Source organism: Streptopelia decaocto, assembly GCF_964273445.1.
Source record: "Streptopelia decaocto genome assembly, chromosome: 2".
Taxonomy (NCBI): domain Eukaryota; kingdom Metazoa; phylum Chordata; class Aves; order Columbiformes; family Columbidae; genus Streptopelia; species Streptopelia decaocto.
Window position 1 is genome coordinate 28,753,129 of NC_138655.1, and position 24,783 is coordinate 28,777,911.

The window sequence follows — 24,783 nt, forward strand, 5'->3', positions numbered from 1 at the left end:
GAAAGAGTAATAAAATCTATTTGAATGACAGGTTGGGACTGCTAGAAGAGAAGCTAAAATTGAAAAACAAGACTAACAACAAAAACTAAGACGGGCATTTCTGAAATGAAATGGAGCAAAGAGGGAAACACATTTCAGCAGTAGCATTGGTGTTTAGATCTGAAAACATTAGAAGTGTCAATATTCCTTTTCTGATGTTGTTTTTAAAATTACAACATAGGCTAGATTTGATAAAGGTTACATATGGAGTTTTACTTTCCATAAACTGTGTTTGCATAATTACTATAAAGATTTTGATGATATAACATAAAACATGACTTAAGAAGTCTTTTTGTTGTGGCTTACAGATTTATGTGAAAGTATTGCAAATACATGTGACACAAAAAATGAGCTGACTTGTTGCTGATGTGGTATCTTGTCTCTGAAGAACATTTGGAGATCCTCACCTCCTTCCTGCACATGCAAGATAACACAGAGGCTGCAAGTGTCAGGCATGTTAAGTGCTTGAAATAGCTTTTGCATTTATCTGCAACACAAAGTCAAGTCATACATACGTTGGACTGCCATATACACCGTTTCTGTGACTTTGGAAAGGAAATTGTTTACCCAGAGTGGAGAGTTGCTCATGTGCTCTACTTCTGTGAATAATCTTGCCTGACATCAACTTATAAAGAAGCACATTCAGAACTATGAAATATTTCAAGGGTTGTGTTGTGTTTTATTTTCAGGGAATACTCTTCAGCTGGCTGATCGCTCCAAGCCTTATGCTGATCTCCATGGCATTTCTCTCTGTATCTGTTCAGATGTAACAAGATAATGTTGTGCTGCCTCATCTGATCTGTTTATCTCTAAAGGTCAGATAATGTTCTAATGGGGTATAACAGTGGCAAAACCACAGGCATTACTTTAAGTATTAATGGGGCATAGCACCTTCCCACATCACAGTCTCTAAATGTCATTAGCCCCGCTGAGGATAAGGGGGCTTCTCACTTCAATGAGATGGCGAGGATATGGACTTGTGAGTTTTATTTAAACATCTTGGCCCAGAAAAAATATGAAGGAATGTAAAATTGCTTATATATATATATATAAAAATATATATATATATATATATAAAGCTACAACTTTTTGTTTAGGATACCCAGCGTGTATATGAGCACAAAAGAAGCATGTCACATTGTGTCAGACTGTAAATTGCCATTGCCAAGGTATCAGGTTATAGCAAAAAACTCTGATGTGTGCCAACTATGGAAAATATGACCGACATGTATGGAAACCTCGGCAACAGCCAAATACCTTCTGGAATATCTGCCAGAGCAAAAAGAGCTCGAGTCTGGTTCTGCAGGGCCAGTCTGCAGAAGTGGTGTTAGCTTTCCAGCAGAACTACCTGTGAAATGTCTGATGGGTATTTCCTTGCTTTTCACTCCTTTCTGTGGCACAGTGAGAGCTGCTCTTAATATTCTAGACCTAACAAGATCTACGGATGTCGTTATTATGGATGCTGTTACGTTAATATAGATGATCATTGATGAGATTATTCTCAGCTCAATTAGGCAAGTTAAAAGTCACATGCTCAGCACTATATTGTCATAAGCCAGACATACCCTGGTGAGTAAAATACCGTTACTGGCAGAAAAAATCTGTTAACATAAGAATAAAATAAGCACAGCACCAGTGCTGGTCCATATTCACCTGCAAAATTAATCAGTTCAATACAGTACAGAACTTCCATAGTACATCCATTATATACACACAAGGCATGACAACATTTAATGTCTGGATCTCCAAGACTATTACGATTTTGTTAAAGTGATTCACTTGCACTGAAATTCAAATCTTCATTCAGGAACAGGAACCTAAATCTGTATCTCTTTTTAAATATTCAGGCACAGTCTAACTGGGAAAAAAAAAATCAAGAATTTCAAGAATGAAAATGTTGCTGTCTGATTATGAAAATGTCGGATGTATCTATTGTGAGCTTTCTTCAGACTGATATTTTTTCTCTCCTGAGTTATGTTTGATCTCGGCCCTGGAAATCTAGAGTCGATGTTCAACCTTGCACCCTGATAACAGGAATATTCAAATACCTGAAGTTAATTCTAATAAAAAACCAGAAATGTTGTGGTAAGAAAGTCCAATAAGATCTAGAGAACCAGAGCTGCTGGCAGAAGACAGTATCAATGTGACAGCAGGAGAAAAATCTTAACCTGGCAGCACAGATACAGATGAGGAAACACTTGCCTCTTATGAATCAAAGTCAATCAAGATAAATACAGGATAATGCACAGCAGTGAATAATAGCTTAGCTAAGTTTTTAGAAGTTAAGTGTTCTGCTTCCTCTTCAAAAACAGTTAAGTATTACATTGGCAAGAGATATTCCACAGGATATTCTCCTTTTTATTTGCCTGGAAAGAGAAACCATGTCCAAGATGGTGAGGAACACACACTACCTGTGATATCCACCCCTGAACAATGTTATCCATGTATCTTTATGAAATTTTGTCCTTATTCAATTTCATGTGTCACCTTTGTTGGAAATTCCAGAAAGCTTCAAGACTCCAAAAGAGGTACTACTGAGAACATACCTATTTGAAACACTCATGTAGTGTCAGGAACACACACACACAGACTCTTGGCCTCTCAGTAAAGATTCCTGTCATGCATTCCACACCATCAGACCATTTCAAGGGCTCCCACCAGAAACTACCATGATCTGCCATTTACTGCGTATGGATACAGGTAATATACCTTTGGTTTGTATACTGTATGTAAGTATTTATTCTCCAAATCGAAATCAAAGATTATAAAAGAAAACACTGTAATTTTGAAACTATTATAACAACAAGAAAAGTTTTTGAAAAAGTATGCAGTTCTTATTCCCATCTATCTCCCACACTCTCATTCAGATTAAAAGTCTGGTCAGACAGACTTGTCCTGAGTAAATGAAAGGGCATTCAGGCTAGGTGTGAGAAAAGAAAATCTTTCTCCCTTGATCCTGATGGAAGCTTTCACAAAAAATTTACCAATTTCCTCAGGAATACACGAAAGACCATAATTCAGAAATACCATTCTCCGGTAATAAAAATATTATGAGGAATTAATAAGCATAAATCAACAATGTCATGGAACAGGGTAGATGTATACCCCTCAAAAAATACAGCCACCAAACACACATAGTGTACCGTGAATTAGTATTAGAAAAGACAGTTAATATATAAGATCCTCAAATTTTTATTATTTCTGGAGAATTGCATACAATCATCAGACAATTTTGGACATTAAAAAGAAAAAGGTAAGTTAAAGGTCTGTTACTATCAGTTCTGGGCTGATATAAGAATTTTTAAGAATTAGATTTCTTTTTTTTCTGTTGGACAGTTTTAAGGACTTTTCTGAGTGTTTTTTGTAGAGCTCCTCCCAAGCACGAAGGGATGCTTAAATTCATGCTTGCTTGAAAATGTAAATGAACACTTGCTGATCAGAGACAAGAACTGACACTTTGATTCTGAGTCTTGGCTAATACGTCGGGAGAAAGAAGTCTGTGAAGGACTTGGAAAGTCAAAGCAAGTTGTGTGTGTTTAATGTGACAGAGAAAACATCCGTGATTCAAAGAAATGGTGAAGTCTGTGTCAGGTTTCTGGTTCATTAGAAGTACAATACCTCTGTGAAATAACCATGAACACAACCAGAGAGAATATAAGATTGCATCAGACATTAATACCTTCTAAATGCTGACAGCCCCCATATTTCCTCCCTTGCTGCCTTGAAAACTCTCCCTAATCTCCTCATACTTTCAGCTTACAGCTCAATTAACAGTGTCCCCAAAGTGCCAGCCCCATACTTTGGCTTTTAGTTTTCCTTCTGCTTGCACATTTCCCCTTTTTTCCAACAACTGCTGAACCAATTTTCTCACTCTATCATCGTTACTTCAGACAGTTCCTTAAACATTGGAAAGGGGTCTGTAAAACAACCACTAAAAATCCACATTCACAGACTTTCTCCTATCTGCAACCAAGTCAACACAGTCCTGAACCTAATTTAGTCTACCTTTTACTAATTATAAATGCAGATATTCTGAAACCAACTACCTTAAAAAGTCCAATGACACTTTCTTTGGAGTGGTTGCTTTGACTTTAAAAGTTAATAAACATGGGTCTAGAGGATAAGGCTGACCTCAGCTTTGTTTCCAAAACCCACACAGCTCCTTTGCAAAGTGTGACTGGGAAACCACCATATCGCTAGGATACTCCTGAGATTACATGTTGCAACTTTGCAACATCGTAAATTGCAAGAAAGATAAAGCCTGCCCTAAGATATGCAACTTAGTTTAATAAAACACATTATAAAATAACTTCTATTGTAATTCACAGCAAATTGCACATTTTAGAAAAATAATTTTTGCTTCAAAATCCCTTTTTCTAATGAAGCAACATATAAACAGATATGCACTGCAAAATTGACTGGAGAATGAGTAGAAAGCAAAAATATGTTTATGGTATTGTTTTCTGATATTTTCACACATCAGGAAATTGCCATTTTCACCTCAAGTCAGGAAGCACCTGGTATTCCATCGGAGCCCTGTCCTGCATGGTCAGTGATGTTCTATGACTTGCATTCGTGTTCAGAGTAACATCAGTTACCAGATACAGAACACCTCCTGATTTGTTCTGGATATTTACTTAGACATTTATGAGATAAAGAAATCTTTATGGATTAAGCCTTCCTCTTAAGTATAAAGCACAATCCAGCAGCATATTCTAACCCCTACAGCTAACACTGTGTTGGGCACTGGGGGTCAAACACAAAGCCATGCTTTGAATTGTCCTGGAATGACCCATCTGGGAAGAAATTACATCTAATCAAGTATTTAAAGAAAAAAAAAAAGTTTTCAAACATAGGTAGGGACCTGCATAGGCTTTGCTGGTGTAAATCACTCATCTGAGTAAGTGGAAGCATGTAGATGTAAGACAATCTGTGTCAAAGTCAGCAATCTGTGGGTGCAAGGTAAACTGCTGTTAACTCATCTGAATAATTTCACAATGTGGCTACAAATGAAAAACACAAACATGAACAGCACAATGTAATCCATTTGGGAAATTATTTGGGAAATACTAACAATGACTGCATTAAGTTTCCCAGGCAAAACACCACCTATTTGAAGGAAGAAAGCAAAGTGAGGACACAGTCCAGAAGCTTTCACAGTGGGCAAGCTGGAGACAGGGAGCACAACCCGTCTCATCCCCAAGCTCAGTGACACCCTACTGCCCTGGAACACAGCACTGGGAGTCCAGCCACCTCCAGAGCAGCAGCTGCTTTGTACTTCCAGAGCTCAGTGTGAATTACCATTCAGATTAATGGGTTTAGATACAGAATGAACTTTTCCACTGTGCAATCAACTTGCGAAGCAGTTGATTCATATGACATTACGAGAAAAGCCAGTTTCAGAACAGGATGATCTTACTAAAAGAATAGATGTGGATGTCTCAATGATGTCACCTATTTAAGATGCTATTTCCTTGCTTGCAGTCACATGAAGTATTCTCAGTACTCTTGTAGTTCAAATAAACATCTGAAAAAGATACCTTCCATCATCATTTTCCAGGAAGGTGTATTACAGAGGACACTGATAAGTCTTTCTTAAAATTCTGTTATTTTACATGTTTCTAAAATCAGAAAAAAAAAATACAGAACAAAAATTCTTAAGTAAATATATTTTTTATTATTGGGCTTTTTAATGCAGAAATACTGTTATTTCAAACATAGGCTTATGAACCTGGTTCATTGTTCTTTGTGCCAAAACAAGGGACAAGAACACCCTGGTCAACTGCATTTTGATCAGAAGAGTCAAACTGTGTTTTCAGATATTTATACACAAATCTTATTGACAGCAGTATCAACTACATTTGCACATGAAGTGAGAATCGGTCTAAAAAAAAACCACTAAAAGGATTAAGAACCCTTGCTGTCTGAACACCCTTTTTACACAGAAAAGTCACTTGCACACATGGAGAAAACATAAATTCAAGATACAAAGACCAAATTCTCAAAACCCATGTCACTTTGATTGCTACAACATTAAAATGCACATTAGTCTTTTAATATGGACAACCAGTTGTGACACAATCAGAAACAGCTCTTCCCTCATTCCAAAGTTTTAACTATGTATAAATCAGTGAATGAAGTTTTCAGAATAAACCTGTTTCACCACAGTCTTCAGAATAGACCTCTGCTTCACTTGTCCATTGTTTTAAGAAGTTTAATTTAGTTTTTTATCAATGGTAATGAAAAAATTGTCTATCCTTCATTATTTTATGTATCAAATACCAAAAGAGAGCTCTCATTCAGTTCCAAGAATTGGAAACTGCATTAACTGGTGCAGCTCAGAGCAGGATATGGATAATGCTGAAAACAACTACTGAAAAATACGGTCTTATGGTGAAAACAATTACCTCTCTTAACACAATTACCTCTTTAGCACAGAAAAACGCAACCATCAAGGGACGCGTGGGCAATAGCACATGGTTTTGTAGTTGTTAGTACCATCTTCTTTCTTCCTTTGTACTATTAACAAAAGCTAATGTTAAAGCAGTTGTGAAGAGCCAAACAGATTCTCTACTTCATTTTTAATGACAGGATTTGCCTAAGTAAATGTCATCCTCTGAAAGTGAAATTCACATTTCACGACTCAAAGTTTCAGCCTCTGGACCTATAGCTGGAGTTCTGTCTAAATGCAACAGAGGACACAAAACAAAACCACCTCTTGGTTGCAGAGGTCACCATGCTCAGGGACACACAACCTGAGCCAGGCCCTAGAGGAATGATGCGCTCACCATCCTGAAATACCGAGGCTGAGTCGGGCGCCAGTTATCAACCAGGGGGAGATCAGGTTCATTCTCGGCATTCTTGGATAGGCTGCGGAGCTTTGCCATCTGCGGGAGAGCAAAATTGAAATGTCACGATGGAAATCCTTTGGGATCAAATCCATAGCCCAACAGCTAAACAAAGGAGGCTTGCCCAGCCCCAGAAGTCAAGGAGAAAGCCTCCTTCAAAGTTGTGAAGATGTCCTTCAGCCCATCACCACAAGAACTGTACTCATGCTCTTTTCCTAGCAATAATATTCCTAGAAATAGTCAAGACAGAAAAAATGGGTCCTATCTGAACAGGATTGAAAAATGTGTTGTCATTTATGACCTGTCTACAGAACTGTTTGCAGCCACAGAAACTGTGGGAAGTCCTCAGAAAATGTGAATAGAACAGTCAAGCCCTAATAAACCTCTCCTACTCTAACCCTGCCTTACTGTCTAATTAAGAAGCTTCTAGAAAGGCAAGGTGTTAAAGCTAAAATATAAACTAACCGTTCATTTCCATGGTGGGTCTGTAGCAGAGGATATGTTCTGCCGCAGTGACGCAAAAACGTCCATTATTAATAATAGGAATGTAAATTTCGATAATGACTTGATCAAGATTTCAAATTACTTGTAAACAGGGTCTTCAGCTTGACTCTCCTTGGCCATTTTTTTTAACTCGGGTGTTTTTTTTGAGGGATGCCATAAGATTTCTACCCATACTCTTCGAAACTATGTAATGCTCTTTCTCTACCACTTTTTGATTTTCAAAGGATGTAACACATACACCCAGTTACAGATACATTATGTTTATTTGTTGTCACTGCCACGCACAGGACTGGACAGAAAGCATATCAGCTATGATTCAGACACCTACACTTCCCTGTTTGAATGGCTGACTGTGAAAAGGATGCAGACATTTCCCCATGCGCACACATGCAAACGTAGCCCCGTTCATTGCAAGCATCAACTTTGTTCACAAAGAGCTTCAATACATGGATGAGTCTGCCTTTTACAGTATAGAGTTCAAGGCCAATAGAAGCAGAACTTCTGTCTGGGCTGTCAAAGCCGGGTTCACTGTGACTGTAATAATTCCAGTTAACAGACTGAGCCAGCTCAGGATCTCAACATTGCTCTTCACTGCACAGCTCAGGAAAGCCAGCTGTCTCAGCTTGCCTGAACAATGATGAGGTCACATTTATAACCAGTACAACATGCATCAGGGCAATTATTCATCTGAAATTAAATTTCAGATTTCAGATGAAGAATAATTTGTACAGGAACAGTAGGAGATTAAAATAGTTCATCAGTTTGTTAATACTGATAAAGTACTATTGGAGAAGACTGCTGGTTTTTGTGGAAGATCTGCCCTACTCGGTAAAAACCAAAAAGCATATTTTCAGGCCACAGCTACATAAAGGTGAAAAAATTAGTCTGCACTTGGACAGAATTATTCCATAGTTAAATTCCAATCCTTTCATTGATAGTAATCTGAGCAGCTGGGCTGCCCACTCTACATCTCACTGGATTTCTGGTGAATTGATTTTTCCCACAGAGGACTGATTCGCAGGGACTGCACTTATCCTTGCAGCTAATATACTATTACCATCTGGCTGCAAAAGCATCCAAGCGATCCACTGTGAATGCACGCGCATTTAAAATAATTACTACTAATGAGGCTGCCATGGTAGTACACTTTCTAGGATTAGAAATAATTGGTAACACAATCCTCTTTTATGACTACGTTATTTAGACTGCAGGCGCTCTGGAGTGAGGAAAGTCTATTGTATTTGTACACAGTAGCTCACATATACTGCCAATTCTGCCTGAAAAGCTGTTCTCTCGGGGTAAGAGCTGATGTCCCATCCATATGTAGTAATTTTCTTTTTACCTTAAACGCTCCACTTTTTCTACAGTAGGGCCAGTCAGAGAATGGTCAGTACATTTCCCAAAACTCACTAACTTCATAAAAGCTGAAAAAAGGGCCTTGACCCAAATACAGAAGTAATCAAAAAATCTTTTCATGAAGCTGGATCAATGATGTGATTAATCATTCCTTTAAAAACACATTTTAAATGAGACATCCTCAGCAATGACTTCAATTTCCCCACCAAAATCTGTAGTTGATCTTCTATAATATGAACATTGAAGCAGATTTATTTTGTGGAAACCACTCAGAGCATATTTTTATCTTCCACACAAGTACCAGCTTCAAAATATCCCATGTATTTTAATTTTCAGATGGGCAAGGAAACAGGAGGCAGATCAATTCAATAAGCTGAGAAAATTTAAACTGTACGTTATATGAATATATTACCATATTTCATCTCTTGCCAGCTAAGGTTCCCATCATACTTGAGTTCTATTATTTAAAAGATGAAGAGCCACATAAATACAAAGTACTAGAAAATAGATTTTTTTTTTTTTTTGTGATACACACACATCAGTCAAAGCAACAAAACACCTTATCACCTCAAGAGCCTAAAATGAGAAGTGTCTACGTATAATATCTACATAATATGTCAGTCACTTGATTAATGAGAAAACTGGCTTGTGTGGTACAAGTAGAATCATAGGCTGAAATGTGATGAAAGAGGGCATTCACATTACTGTAAATGGGACTGATGGGGAATAAGGATGAACAAGAAACACTTCTTTGTGGTAAGAGACCAGAAAATGCTTTCAAATTAACAAGAAATAATAGTTATCTGACGCTGCTCATGTTTGTGAAAATTCAGCTGGTAAACCTTCCAGAAACATGGGTATCAAGCACCTGACACAACCCTTCTGTAATTTTCTTGGTTACATGGTGCCATCTAGAACATGGGGCAGACAGAATCACCAATCTCATTAAATTTGTATTCTGGTAAAAGATGTTTTTGAAAGAAGCATGCTATAAGAGACAAATTTGCACAGTAGAATGTTCAAAAAGTTGGAAATGCTCTGCTGCATTAGGTGAGAACAGTGGCCTCCTGCTTCAGTCAGTGTGCAATGTCACTAAGGTACCTGACTGTGTTTCACTGCAGATGGTCACTTTTTCACAGCAGCTTTGTCTCATAATTTGCCCAGTGATTACCCTCAAACATTCATCACACTAAGTAATGAATACTTTACATGATGAAGCTTGAGACAATACAAATGGTTGAAAAAATCCTGCATAATCAAAGTTGTTAATCCAAAGCTAACAGAAGCTTTAGCTAAATGTGTCAGAATTCTGATTTAAATGGCTGCACGAAAGTATAAGTTAATGACTTGAGCTTTCCTACATTTGTTCTTGGTATAATGCAGTGTTTCGAGCTCTGTGTAAAATAAAAGGTGTGAGCCACATCCAGCTCCATCCTTTCCTACTAGCAAGAGTGAACAACGTGGGAACACAGGGACTGGGAAACAAAACTTTTCTTTAGCTGATGTTGCAAGAGGCCTCTTGCCCCGGTGAGCACTAACTGCCTACGGGAGTTAGTAACTACTGATTGCTCTCAGTCACACTCCAAACTGCTATAAACCTTTACCATCTACACTGTGTTGTGATGTCTGTGGATTCAAACCTCCACAATGTCTGATGTGGGCTAGGAGATAATGAGCTGTTCCAAGTAGAGCAAGTCATTATCTCTGCTCAATTAGTTAATGTAGGAGTCACAGAGAAACAGATAAAGAGATGTGTCTAACAGGTTGATTGCACATATTAGGCTGTAGTCCTTTGAAGATTTTTACAGGTTCCCTGCGGAATCCAAAGCAGTTTCTAAAGCATTCAGTTCTTCACTACCCTTTTAATCATACATTTTCTCACAGAATCCAACCAGTATTTTCCTTGTCAAAAGAGCGTGATCAGATTATGGCATGTAACTAAAAAGAAGTGGGTAAAATATTATCTATTTGAAGTTTACCTGGTCTGAGCTGACTATGATAGGCTCTCTAAGAATAATCCAGGTGATGCACTCTTCGCAAGGTGGAGTAGTGAAAGACCCATGGTATGTCCAGTAGTCATGAGATTTAGGGAAAAGAATTGAAGGATCAAAGTTTGGAAAAGGTGCTTCTTTCCCCTTAAAACAAAACAAAACAAAACAAAACAAAACAAAACATAACATAACAAAACCAAACAGAAAAATCTTCAACAGCTCTAGCCAAGATTAGGTAAAGAGGGAGCTCTGGTATTTTAAGAAACTCAGATACTTCAGAGGTACAAACTAAGGAAACTGCACACTTCTACACAATACATAATGATGTAAAGGTAAGTGGACTAAAAGACCCTCACAGATGGGCCCAGAGAAGCACAACACAACATACAACTCCATGATGCTACTTTTTGTACCTAAGCTAACCCATGTTAAGTGGCATCCAGTACCAATGTGCTTCACTCACTCCTGTGCAGAAATACTCTTCCTTCTGATCTTCTTTCTTATGGAAATTCTGCCTGTCTACTGAGTATTGGATTAGGTCACCATGTAATGAAGTGAGAGAGGTAGTCTACTTTTATAATATCTGCGCTGATAACAAGACAGCCTATGAAATGTGAGATTCTCATCACATACTGTTACCTGAGACACTGATGCCTAGTCACTGGTATTTCCAGAGATTCATTAGGCAGCCTGTTTCAAGACCAAATTGACCAATTTCCAAAGGTGCCTTTCTTTTGCCACTGACCACTCAGGGAATAAGACTCCATACCTAGATTTTAGGTGAATGAAGTCTGGTGAGACAACTCTCAGTTTTTACAAAATTACAAGGCCCACTAAAGCCAAAGAAGGCTCATATGTAAAAAGAAGAAAGGATGTTTTTTTTGTTAAGGAAAAGCTACTTGTGGTTTTATCCACAAGTATATTCTGGCAATGTTGCTGAGCAGAATTTGAAAACTCATGCCTCTTGGGGATTTTTTTTGTTTGTTTTTGTTTGGTTGTTGTTGTTGTTTTGTGCGTGTGTTTTTTTGGTGGTTGTTGTTTTGTTGGTTTGTTTGTTTGTTTAGGTTTTTGTTTTTAGTTTTGGGGTTTTATTTGTTTGTTTGTTTTTGTTGTTGGTTGGTTGGTTTTTCCCTGAGAATTTTCAGCTATCTTCCTGTAATGAAAAGACCAGCTTAATTACCTTTGTTTTGATAGCATTTATTTCTTCAAGAATTCTCTTCATCTCTGGTTTGGGAGTTTTCCCTACCTGTAAAGAAGAAAGCATGAGCTAAGCAAAGAGTTCTGCTTGACTAGTTTTCTTCTTTCTCCTATTATTATATGTGCATCTAAGCATATAGCAACTACACAATTAAAATACATTAGCCCAACCAATCACCCCTACCAGCTGAGTGAGCTCTGTCTTCTGTCTGTACTCTCTGTCTGTATCCCAACAGACATTGTGATCCAAATAAGGAAATTACAGAAACTCAGCATCATGGGGAATTTCACAGTACAGCTATTCATGTTGACATGGACTTTTAGCCTAACAAAGACAAACAACTATTCAGATGCAGGTACAGAATTTAGGAAGTTTCATTCTAGTTTAAAATCCAGATTTCATGGTCTGATTACTGTTTGCAACTGTTGATCTCAACACAGACATCTATCTTTCTATCCCTAGTCAATATTAATAAAATAAGACAGAGCAAAGGCAAATATTTCAAGCTAAGACTGCATGCCCCCAAAAGGATTTTTAGAAAAGATGAGTTACAAGTATTGTCCATGAGTTAATTTTGTCTGGGAGAAAGTTCATGAGAAGCCTATGGGTGGCACCTGTCCTTGAAATGAGTCCGTGATTAGCACAGAAGACAGCTGGCTGCTGTTGGTCAGAGGGCCACTCCTGACATCGTGTCCCCAAAGCGGGGGCAAATACATCTGGATTTACAGTTTCCACCAACCACACGGTGACACAATAGCTACTGGGACAAGTGTGTGTAATATTGGATACCACTTGAAATAACATGACTCATGCTCTATAACTTGAAAAGCATGCATTACTGGAAGTCAAGACCTTCAATGTGGTACCATCCCTAGAAAATATATTCAGAGGGTTTTGCTTTTTAAACTCTGTAAGAATAGAAAACTCGGTAGCAGCAGTACAAAGAAGGGTTGCCTGCTTCTACTTACTTGCAGAAATATGGCCAAAACAGCTATTCCATCAGTTCTTCTCACAGCGTCAAGGTAATTACTATATTTGGGATTCCAGTGTAACAAATGTAGCTGGAAAGAAAGAAAAAAATCCATTATTGTAGAGCAAGCCATCAGAGGCTGAATTTAGAGTTCTTCATATACATAAGAGAGTTTGGGGCAACAAATAATTAGGATTAGGCCTTCCAAAAAAAAAAAGACAGCAATTCATAGATGAGTTTTATCAGCCATATATTACCATTTAGACTACTATTTGCTTTATAACAAATTATAAACATCTTAATACAGAAATTGCAAAGAGGAACAGAAATCTCATTTTAAAGCTGAAGAACACATAAAAAAGATGCTTGAGTAAGCAGGTAGAGTATGAAGTTCAAAGTAATCTGTGATATGTGATCCATTTGCATTTGGCTTTCAAATTACAGCAATTCTAGCAAAGAATCCGTATGATGATAAGGTATGTACATTATTAATTTACAGTTTTCATCTTCTCTTACAATCCTGAAATGGTAGAATATCAAGGTAACACATTCTTCCTCCTTTCTGTTGCCACAATTTTATACTTCTGCTACAATACTATACTTTCAGAATACTGTTTTAATAAGTTTGCGGTGCTTCTCAGCAATTCAGTCTTGCCATTTTATGTTTTAAATCACGTGGGTGTGAGAACATGGAAGCTTTTGTTTCACATAGTAATTTTCTTCTGCTGTGACAATTGGTTCAGCCTGATTCACATTTACAAAAATTGATGGGAGTAAGAAGAAAATGTCACAAACAAATGAAGTTAATAGAAAGAACTCCTTGAAGACCAGTCAAATGACAAATTTTGTTCCACCTGAACGATAATTACAAAGGTTATTTTACGCCCTATTCTAAAGTAAAAAGTGGTGAGTCTTACCTCTCCTGCGTATCTCATTCCATTCACAACATGCTCAGAGCCATGGTCATCAGATGAACCCCAATGAAAGTGCAGCTGACGCAGCCTGTAGACTCCTGCAAGTGGCCCACCTCTCAGCACTGCAAGTGATAATCTGCATCAGCATTAGACTCGGGTATCTTCCGATTTTTTACAAAGAAATATACATATTTTTAAAGTATTTACATAAATATTTACTATACAGATGTTCTACATCCTAAGTACTGAGTACCTCTTGGAAACCTGCACTGATTTTAGCAGCACTTCAGGCAGCCATCTTCAGCTATATGCACTTACAGGCAGAAGAAAATTATTTCTTTCTAGGCTTCCATTATAGACAATAGAGATAATTGTTTCAATTCAGCTGTATAAATGTGCATGTGGTAACTTCTGGGATATTCCAAAGACACCTGAAGGTGTGACATAAGATCTGTAGAACCATATTTTTCTAAAGCAGTGACCGGAGACAAGGCAAAATAGATTAGGTTATCAAAAATGGCATGAGATGCCAATGTTTGGGTAGCTGAAATAAGACCCTAAATAGAAGAGCAATTCTGCTTGTTTAAGGCAGATGCTCAACAGATGGTGACCTGAATTGCTCTTTGGACTCCATTGATTAAGTGTAACTCCATCTCTTGACCAGATTGGGAGTTTAAAGACATAACACACCTACGTTGAAAAGCCCACATAAGACACCTAAATTTAGGTGTCAGTCTCCCCCTGAATTCATTCTAACATCTGCCTATATCAAAGCACACAAAAATAGCCATGATTAAGATCAATTACTGAAGTGCCAGATGATAAACGTTCCCACAATTCCCACAAAATGCTACAAATTGTGTCTCTTACTGCAAGCTACAACTTATTTGTTTAAAAAATCTCTGAAATTACTGGTGCTGCTTCTGCTATAATGTCTGCTCTCTCCGGCTGAGGAAGAGGAGAAAGAAAACAGCAAATGAGCAAGAAAAACAATCACTGAGAATACAAACTAATTTCCTAAAGAAAAGTTCAACCTGTGATGACCAATACCCTGTACTCTAAATAATCTTAACATTTTTACATTATACACCAAATGAAGGTGGTGTATTTGAAAGGATCCCACAATAAAAAGGAAAGAACTTCTTCACATTCACCAAATATTCATTAGTAATCAATTCTCATTCACTTTATTTGGAGACAGAAGCTACAGCATTCTTATAAACAATTAGGCAGCTTCCAAGAACAGGTCTTTATATGCTCAAGAAAAATATCCTTAAATCTGAAAACAAAAAGGAATGAAATCCATGATCTACCCAAGAAATAAAGTACTAAGAGTATGCTTTACTGAACTTTAAGAGCAAGCTCTTATTCTCAAGAAATTCCCTTTACTTGTTCCTGCAGACATTCAGTACTGCGGCCGACAGACACAGTAACAGTAGTAGCTGACAAAGCCATCAATTCTCCATTAAAATAGATCTGCAAGACCAAATAATCCAGTTTAAGGTAAAAACATGTCATTATTTCCACTGATGGGCCATCAGCAGACATTTTCAATTGGGCATTAGGTGAAGCTCTGTATCACCTCATGCCAGCACAATCCTGCTCCACTCATCTATAAATAGAGAGTAGCTTTTACTGAGCACACTTTAAGCAAACAGATTGATGCAGAGACTATAGAGCAACATCTCCTATAGAGCAACATCTCCTGAAGGACAAAATGGTGTTTTCTTTCATAGAAATACCTGAAACATCAACATAAGTAAAAGAAATTTCCCTATGCTTTAAAAAAGGTAAATGAAACAGTTGCAAGAATGAAGTTGTCCAATATCTAAAACATGAAAAATCCCAAACTATGTCTGCATAGCTCAAAGTTAGTAAAAGAAATCTTTAATTTTTTTAAAACATGTGGCTTGGAGGCGGAATTCTAAAGTTATCTTTATCCTCTTGGTTTTTTGTTTTCAGAAAATACTAACACAAATAAATACACATCCATATACCAGTTTGAAAAAGAATATGAGGTATCTTTAAATTACTTTTCAGTGTTTTTAGTGGTACTAAAATATAGCTTTATTTTCATGTGTTTACAGGGAGCTTTTATACTGGAATTATTCTAATAATTATTACACTGGAAATGGTCACCTTAAATATCTGACACTCTCAGTTTTAAGGCTCTCCTACCACAAAACGCTTACAAAAGAACACTGAATACATATGCAGAAGAATGACTTTTTTTTTGTATTTGAACTTTGTACTCTTACAGGGACACATGGGGAAAACAGAAGTGTCTGACAGAATTCTGTCAGCGTGCCACCTACCCTTACCTGTCCTGCAAGACACCTTTTCCAGTGTCATGTCCACTGACCAGAGCCTGTTCACCAGCAAGCTCCCGCATCATCTTAGTGACCTACAGCAGGGCTGAAATCCCCATCTCCAGGGGCAGAAAACTGACAGCCCACGGCAGAACTGCAGCCTCAGCAGGCCCTTGACTGGTCATGAATATTCCTCTCTAACAATCGCATAGAGGTTCAGTTAACAGAAACTCAGCTCCTGAATCCTCTGTGCCCCAGCTCCCCAGGGCTCGTATAAACACGGAATCACAAAATCACAGAATGTTTGGGATTGGAAGGGACCTCAAAAGATCATCTAGTCCAATCCCCCTGCTGGAGCAGGAACACCCAGATGAGGCTACACAGGAATGTGTCCAGGCGGGTTTTGAATGTCTCCAGAGAAGGAGACTCCACAACCCCCTGGGCAGCCTGTTGCAGTGTTCTGTCACCCTCACCGTGAAGAAGTTTCTTCTCAAATTCAAGTGGAACCTCCTGTGTTCCAGTTTGCACCCATTGCCCCTTGTCCTATCATTGGTTGTCACTGAAAAGAGCCTGGCTCCATCCTTGTGACACTCACCCTTTATATATCTGTAAACATTAATGAGGTCACCCCTCAGCCTCCTCTCCTCCAAGCTAAAGAGACCCAGCTCCCTCAGCCTTTCCTCATAGGGGAGATGCTCCACTCCATCATCTTTGTTGCCCTGCGCTGGACCCTCTCCAGCAGTTCCCTGTCCTTCTGGAACTGAGGGGCCCAGAACTGGACACAATATTCCAGATGTGGTCTCACCAGGGCAGAGTAGAGGGGGAAGAGAACCTCTTTCGACCTACTAAGCACCCCCCCTTCTAATACACCCCAGGATGCCATTGGCCTTCCTGGCCACAAGGGCACAGTGCTGGCTCATGGTCATCCTGCTGTCCACCAGGACCCCCAGGCCCCTTTCCCCTACACTTTCTCCTGCACTGCTCTACAACTGGTCATTCTCCAACTTATACTGGAACCTGGGGTTGTTCCTGCCCAGATGCAAGACTATACTCCATACCCTCATGCAGACACTACAAATGGCACATGTGTAAAACACTGCAGAAGAATTTAACTTTGCTGCATTTTGTGCTGTGCAAAGTATCACAAAGTGATGCTCTAGGAAATGCTGCCCACAAGTACCAGTCATGCTAAAAGAGACCAATAAGCCAACAAGCTTTCACTGCTTACAGTAACAGCCTCTTTAATTTTTTTTTTCATCATCCACTTCCAAAGGCACACATTCCTTTGACAAGAAATTCAAAGATTCTGCAAATAGCATCAAGGTAACCTTGTAAGAAAGTGTACCTGCACTGAGATACTCCAAGCCCTTAAATGTCATCCATCAAAAAGTCTGTAAAAAGAGAAGTAGCAACCTGTTTGACTGACAAATTTCTATAGAAAGTGTCAAGGAGATTACAAAAACAGACAAAGTGAGAAGACGAAGGAAGGCACCCCTTTGGCATTGCCTTACTGTGTCTCTCCCCAGCTGCTGTGTCTGGGTCCCAGTACAAGACTTATTTATCTTTACTGCTTACCAAATGATGTAATGTTTTGACCTAACTATCTATCCACAGGTATTATAAAGAAAACCAAAGAGTTATAAATGGTAAGGAAGTTACAAGCTATGGATCTCATACACCATCATGCAGCGGCCCCACCAGTTAGGCTGTCTCAGGACACTTCCCTGGCACAAATATTTTTGGAATTTTAAAAGCAAATGGACACTCCAAGTAGAAATAAGATTGCAGCCCTGATTCAAAACAAAATCAGAGTTGCTATTGGATCTAAAAGAGTATCCGAGTAGCCATTCAGGCATTGCAGAGGTAGGCTGCCAAAGTACTCAAGTTCTGGTATGGGCTTTATTGTGGCCATCACAAGGTGACACACCTACCGAGGAGGTTTTGATTTCAGTTCCCAGCTCTTCCCTGGGTTTTGAGACTCCAGCCTCCTCCTGCAATGATTTCGCAGTGCCTAAGGTCCTTCTTCTACACAGCTATGGTGAGACAGGCAACAGAGTCCACAACAACCCATTAGTGCGTACAGACAGGCAGCAGAGGCCTGACACAGCTCCTAAAGTAAGTATCTGTCATCAAAGCCTTCGGTTGTATTGCAGATTCTTAAAGCCCACCAGATTTTATAAACAGCTGGAGATGAATTCTCCAGTTCTTTCCACTGGACTAACTCCAAAGATAACACCAATAAGGCCTTTTTAAAGATAATATGTCAATTACATTGGATAGCACTTTTCCTGGAAGCTTCTTTCTAATCGTTTGAATTTATTTGTCCCAATGGTGAATATTCAAAATATTCTTGGCAGATAAGACACAATGGAAGTGAAACTCAGAGATATCCAAATTCATTTTATCACTCACCTTTGCAATTTATTCAACAATGTATTTAATCTATCAATAATGAAAATCTACATGTGGCTACAGATGTGGGTACGACCACTCTAGCTGAAAAAGTTGGGAAAATAAAGGAAGCCCTTAGTTTTCTGATTAACTCAGAAATAGTTCAGACAGAAAGACCAAGTGATAGATAGATAGACAGATAGATAGTCTTTGTTCCAAAGGAACAAAAGCTTCATTCTGATATGATTGCTATTATATATGTATTATGCAACAGGTGGTTCCTTGACACAAAAAATAAGTCACTGTGCATATCCTAATAAACTTAAAACATGCTCAAGTCAGTAGGAGTATACACAGTGGAATTCGTCCTGCAATTAATATTATGTTCGAGAAGGAACAACACCCACAGACTCTGCAGGCAATGGTATAACAAAGGAGACATTAACAATAAACACTGAACGTTTCTTGCCTTCAAAGAGTTGAGAAATACACCTACTTTTTTTCCAGTGAGTCACTTTATATTTCTGAGATCAGAACACAACCGTTACTGAGTAGTTCATCTGAAAAAAAATTCACAACATTCCAAAGCATTCTGCTCTTTGTGGCCACACTGCTGCATCTGTGCTGCAGAATGCTGTGCCTGAATACTCATTCCTGTGCAAAATCTGAGTAAATATAACAATAATTATTTTGACATTTATGATGAAGATGCAACCATTGATAAATTTGATGCTGTTCAACAAATAACACAGATGGTAAAAAATGGTAAGTGATGGTCATGGAGGTCTTCTCATATGCCACAGCTACATCTCTTTACTGATGTATCGTGTTATGTGACATTAATAATATTTTTATTCAAATAACACTAAAGATTCCCACTTTGCTAGAAAAGTAATCAGACTCTTGACTGCATAGTCATTTGTGAGTTTTGATGGTGCACTAGCTAGTCCAGCCTACATATATTTTGATCCTCATCTCTCATGAAACTCAAGTCATTCATTAAAAATCCATTACACTAAATCCATGCCCATAGGTATTTAAGATCAATCAACAGATTAGTAAAATTCCCCCTAGTAATTAAAGCTGTCAATCCTAATTATATTGTAATAGAAATTAGAATTTTTAATCCAGTTAAGAAATAAGTCTGTACACCATAGAAGACAGAATTTTCAATATTTTCTGAAACTGACTTTTCATTTTCCTTTTCTTACCATCCCATGTACTATAAACAATTCTGTTGACCTTGATACAAGAATAAAGAGTGAGGTATACATTTGTTTTTTTTCCTTTTTATCTCAGTACTAATGCAACTTCGTACTTCTATTAGTAACATTTTTTCCTTTGAAATATAGCCAGCAGTATTAACATGAAATGTCAGTGGTTCTGCCAACAGAAACTAAATACTTCTAGCACCTGTTAAACAGAACAGACATATGTCTTCAAAATATATAACTCACTATCTCTTAAAAGCTATGCAATATATATGCAGCACATTGCATGTTGTCATAACTACGAATGGATAAAATATTTTGGACATTAAAGCTGAAACACTGGAATTTCTCAGTCCTATAATCCTCATTAAGAGAAAATTTCATGAATGCTCAGGGGAGTTTTAACTGATTAAATACCATGACTTTGTGGCAACATCTGGTTCATTGCTTCATTTATCAGAAATTATAGGGGTACAGTTTTCAAATATGGTACCTTCAGCCATATACACAGTAAAAAGAGATGGGGATCTCAAATAGCCTTGAATGGAGAAACTCAGTTCTCAGAGGCAAAGCCTGGACTCCACACTCTTGGAAAGCAACACAACTGCAACGGCCTTTGTAAGTGCAGAAATTTGCCTTATACCTGAGTACATCCTGCAGCAAGCTTCTTTGCAGCTCTCTCTACCCCCTAGGATTTAACCTATGGAATTTTAGAAGTAGTCACAGGCCTTTCCCACCAGTTGTGCAGGGCACTGGAGCCACAGAAACCTGTACATCACACGCAGGCAGTACATGGAGGCCTCCTGACAGCCATGAGCATTCATAGCAGGGTCTATCTTCCAACTTGAGAAACAGCCACTCATATCTAATGACAGCTTGAGATGGAAACAAAACTAACCTGATCTATCGAAAGAATCGTCAAATACAACTCTGCAGGTTTTCCCATTATTGAGGATGGTTTTAGCTGCACCAGGATCATAACTAGCAAACCACGGTAGTAGGGAGCGATCATAATGCACTTCTTTGTTATTTATTTCAATAGGTGACTGATGGCGTCCTTTGGCAATTGGGTAATTCTTGTGCCACTGATCTGGTCCTAAAAAGAATACAGAGAAATATCTTGAAAACCTTTTCCAGTTAGGTATGAATCATACTTGTATTACAATAAGTGCAAGCTTGGCTTTGCTTAGCTATAGAACGTCAATAAAATTTACTAATAAGTAGGCTACTAGTCACCTGGTTGTTAGTCGTGACCTGTCAAAAGTTTCATTGTATAAAAAGTAATTAGATCATTGTACTGGAATATTAGGTACTGAAAGTAATTTGACTGAACCAAAACTCTCATAGCAGCCTCAGGAAGACTGACAACACAGCAGAGAAGGAAACGGGAGGTGTATGTTCCAAATCCAGCAGTGACTGGAAATATGGTGGGATACACCTAAAGATTCAATTGTGCCACCATGTACCTACGTGGCCAGAGAAAATGCCACCGACGTCTGAACAGGACAAAAATTTGAAATGTAGATTTAATTATTGTAATGGTTTTAACAAGACCTTCACTTGACACAGGGGCACACACGGGCACTGCTTCTCCTGCACCAGGGCTAACCTAGCGCTGGGTTTTAAACCTGTGCTGCCACTCACCGTTGTCGCTGTCGTAGCCCCACGGGTAGTAGTTGGGGTTGATCATGGTGCCGCCGCCGCGCCCGGCGCTGAGCCTCAGCCTCTCCCGGCGGCTCTGGCAGGACGGTGGCCTCGTCTCACGGCGGCTTTTTATAGACTCCCGCCAACTCCATGCCCTTCCCCGCCGCCGGCGGGCCGGCTGCGACAGCGGGGTCCCGGCCGGCGGGGGCGGGGAGAGCTGCGGGGATTGCCGTGCTGCCGGCAGTGCCCGCCCGCCGCCCCGCCGTGGGGCGCTCGGGGGATTCTCCTCAGAGCCGCCCGCAGGGGACGGGAGTTGCGGGAGTCCTGCTGTGTGTGGGGTGCGCAGGGGGCGATCCCGGCGTGGAGCAGCAGATGGGACCCGGCCTGGTTCCCCAGCTGTCCTGGCCACCTGGGGCTGTGGGGAAAGGAGCCCAGCGGGGGCTGCGCTGGGAAGGGCTGCTGAGGGGAAGAGGCTGGTGAGGTGAAGGGGCTGGTGAAGGGACAGGGGCGGCTGCCGCCCGCCCCGGCATTAGGACAGGCTGCCCGGGGCAGTGGTGGATTCACTATCCCTGAAGGTGTTTAAAATACGTATAGATGAGGTTCTTAGGAACATGGTTTAGTGCCAGAGTTAGGTTACGTTTGGACTCGATGATCCTGAAGGTCTCTTCCAACTGAAATGATTCTATGAAATGGGAGTACAGAAAAGCAGGGATATCCAGAACTAGGTACAGGCAATGTGGGAATGTTTTTCAAATTCAAATAAGATACGTATTACACACACAGACAGATAGGCATAAAACAGGAAGCGTTTTCAGAAATGGGATTTACGGGTTACAGGCAGCTTTTTGCGGCTGTTTCTTGAAAGCTTGTTTGCTGTAAGACCCCGTCAGATTGGGAGAAGACCATATTTGCCATGTCTTTCCCACTGGCTGTGCAGCACAGCCCTGCTCTGGAGGTCAGCTGGGGCTGAGGGCTGCGCCCAGCAGCTCCTTTGTGCAAGTGGCTGTCACAGGTTCACACCCTTCCCCATCAAATTCCCACATACAGGCTCGGGTTCCAGCACTGCTCCGTGCTGCGCTGTCTCCCACTGCCTCCCTTAACAGCTTCCCTGCAAAAATCCAGCAGCACTAGTTGCCCCAGCCTTTAACAGCATGCTGCTTCCTAGAGCAAGGATTCTTGGAAGCTGGAAATCATTAAACTAGCTGAAGATTCAGTTCCTGCCAGCTCCGGATAAAGTCTTTATTATCAGATTAAGCATAGGATCTGTTTGTTTTGCTTCAACGCTAATTCTCCTTTCATTTAGCAGGGTGTTATGCATCAAATTGCACTTAAAATTGTAAGCATACTTGTGAGCGTGCGTGCATTCCTTATGGGACTCGCATGTGACACATAGAAATGAAATTACTCCTAAAAATATTTGTTATTCTGACACATAGGGAATTATCAAGTGAGTTAGGGAAGACAGACATTAGCACCAGTGGTGTAAAATGGATGAGGGGCTGACTAGGCAGAAGACAAGACATTGGACTGAAAGATGAATTGTTGTGATTTAAATTTTGGTAGACTTTCTGAATAAGGAGAAGTGAGATTATTTTATTTGATAGTAATGAAATGGGGACACAAGTACAAGTTGGTTAAAGAAGAATGCAGATGGCACAGGTCGTAAGTCGGGGTTGTCATGCAGGAAAGTCCAATAATCCTGAAAATTGTGTAAACTACGATGGGTAAAATGTGGTGGGAGGAAGTGCAATCCACTGGTCCTTAATCATGGTCTTGACTAATATGATTTTTCTGATCTGAAATAGAAGTGAAAGAGGGTTTCATTGGTCATAAAATGCAAATAAACATTACCAGGCAGGAACCGCTCACCAAAAAACAGGCACAAACGAGGGGCATGTCACTGGAGCAGGAGAGGTCCTGGAGTGACCTCATCTGAAACAGGTTTTTCATCCCCCTAAAGCTGAATTAGGATGAATTGGAACAGGTGCAGGGGAGACCAGGGAACCAAAGAGCCTCTTTTAACAAGGGGAGACTATAAAAGCTTAGTGGGCTTTGCATAGCGAACAAATGGAAAGAGGGGAAGAGACAGTTGTCTGCAATATACACATCAGCAGAGAGGGAAACACTGAGAAATTAGAAGAGTTGTTGAAGCTAAAGAGCAATGTCAGCCAAGGAACAATTACATACACATTTGCCATGAACATCTGAGGCAAGATAACAGATGAAGTTTTGGAACCACCCAAGGTTCCAGTAACTTTGCAATATTAAAAGTGGAGAAGTTAACAGTGTACACAGGACCTATGTATTTATGTCATACAGAACACATACTCTTTCCCAGTTCTTCCTCAGTTTCGACTTCCCACCATCTTCTCACTGCCATGATCCACAGGGAAATCTCCAGATCCTGAGCATCTCCCAGTGACTCAGTACACTTGCCAGTTTTCTGGATAGACTTATACTGCAAATGTGACCCTGGCCTACCTGTAGTAGCCCAGGGCTGTGCACCTTTATTTCCAGTCCAACATTTGCTCAGGTGGAACACAACTCTCTTCACCTTTTCAAATTCCTCGTTTTATTTTTATAAAACCAGCTTTATTTTGCTCCTGAAAAATAAACTTAGTGTTAAGTCAGGGAGACCATGAGAAAATTACACTGGGAAGAGGCGAGGAAAATAAATAAGAAATGGAGTTCTGATGCTTCCTCTATTCATGCATTGGAGTTGATCTCTTGGCGTCATCTGCAACATATAAAGCTTCTTCACTCTCCCAATTTTTCCCATATGTGCCCTGCACCCACCAAAAGAACTTCCTTGCCCAGCCAGAGGGAGAAAGATGGCAAGAAGACAAAGCCCTCAGAAATGTAATGTAATGTAATGTAATGTAATGTAATGTAATGTAATGTAATCTAATCTAATCTAATCTAATCTAATCTAATCTAATCTATTCTAATCTAATCTTTTAAATTCACTCTGCTTTAAACAGGAGCTGTTCTAGATGACCTTCTTCACAGTGATTCTTTTAAAGATTTTATGAATATATCATAGAATCATTAAAACTCTCTCAAATGAAATTTGAAGATTTATCACCATTTCACATCCATGCTAGGACAGGAATCATGCTAGTGAATTATCAGGCACAAGGGAAATAATTTATATAAACCTGGTAGGACATAAACCAGTTTTGTGCATAAAAGAATCACTTTTTGTGCCAAATCCTGGAAGACTCCCATGTGGGGGAGAGGCATCAGTACCAACAGGATCTGCAATGGAGTATGGAAACGAGCAAACATCATAGGTGAGCAAAGACAGGGATTAGGGTATTTTGAAAAAAAAAAGTGAATGATATGAACTAAGCTGTAGCTCAGCATGGACAAATTTACCATTGCAAATTAACTAGCAAGATTGTTTTC

At 39.4% G+C, this 24,783-nt stretch overlaps 1 protein-coding gene across 1 annotated transcript in view; it reads right to left on the minus strand.

Annotated features, from left to right (window-relative positions):
• LOC309437038 (carbonic anhydrase 3-like) overlaps positions 1–21,443 on the minus strand; it is a 143,485-nt gene extending 122,042 nt beyond the window's left edge. The window contains exons 1-7 of the mRNA XM_082046896.1: positions 21,376–21,443; positions 20,630–20,827; positions 13,824–13,942; positions 12,905–12,997; positions 11,919–11,984; positions 10,727–10,882; positions 5,757–6,926 (exon numbers count right to left, since the gene is read on the minus strand). Coding sequence (XP_081903022.1) covers positions 6,807–6,926; positions 10,727–10,882; positions 11,919–11,984; positions 12,905–12,997; positions 13,824–13,942; positions 20,630–20,827; positions 21,376–21,421 — 798 coding nt within the window. The 5' untranslated portion in view covers positions 21,422–21,443 and the 3' untranslated portion in view covers positions 5,757–6,806. The remainder of the gene's footprint in view (positions 1–5,756; positions 6,927–10,726; positions 10,883–11,918; positions 11,985–12,904; positions 12,998–13,823; positions 13,943–20,629; positions 20,828–21,375) is intronic.
• Positions 21,444–24,783: the final 3,340 nt, after the last annotated feature.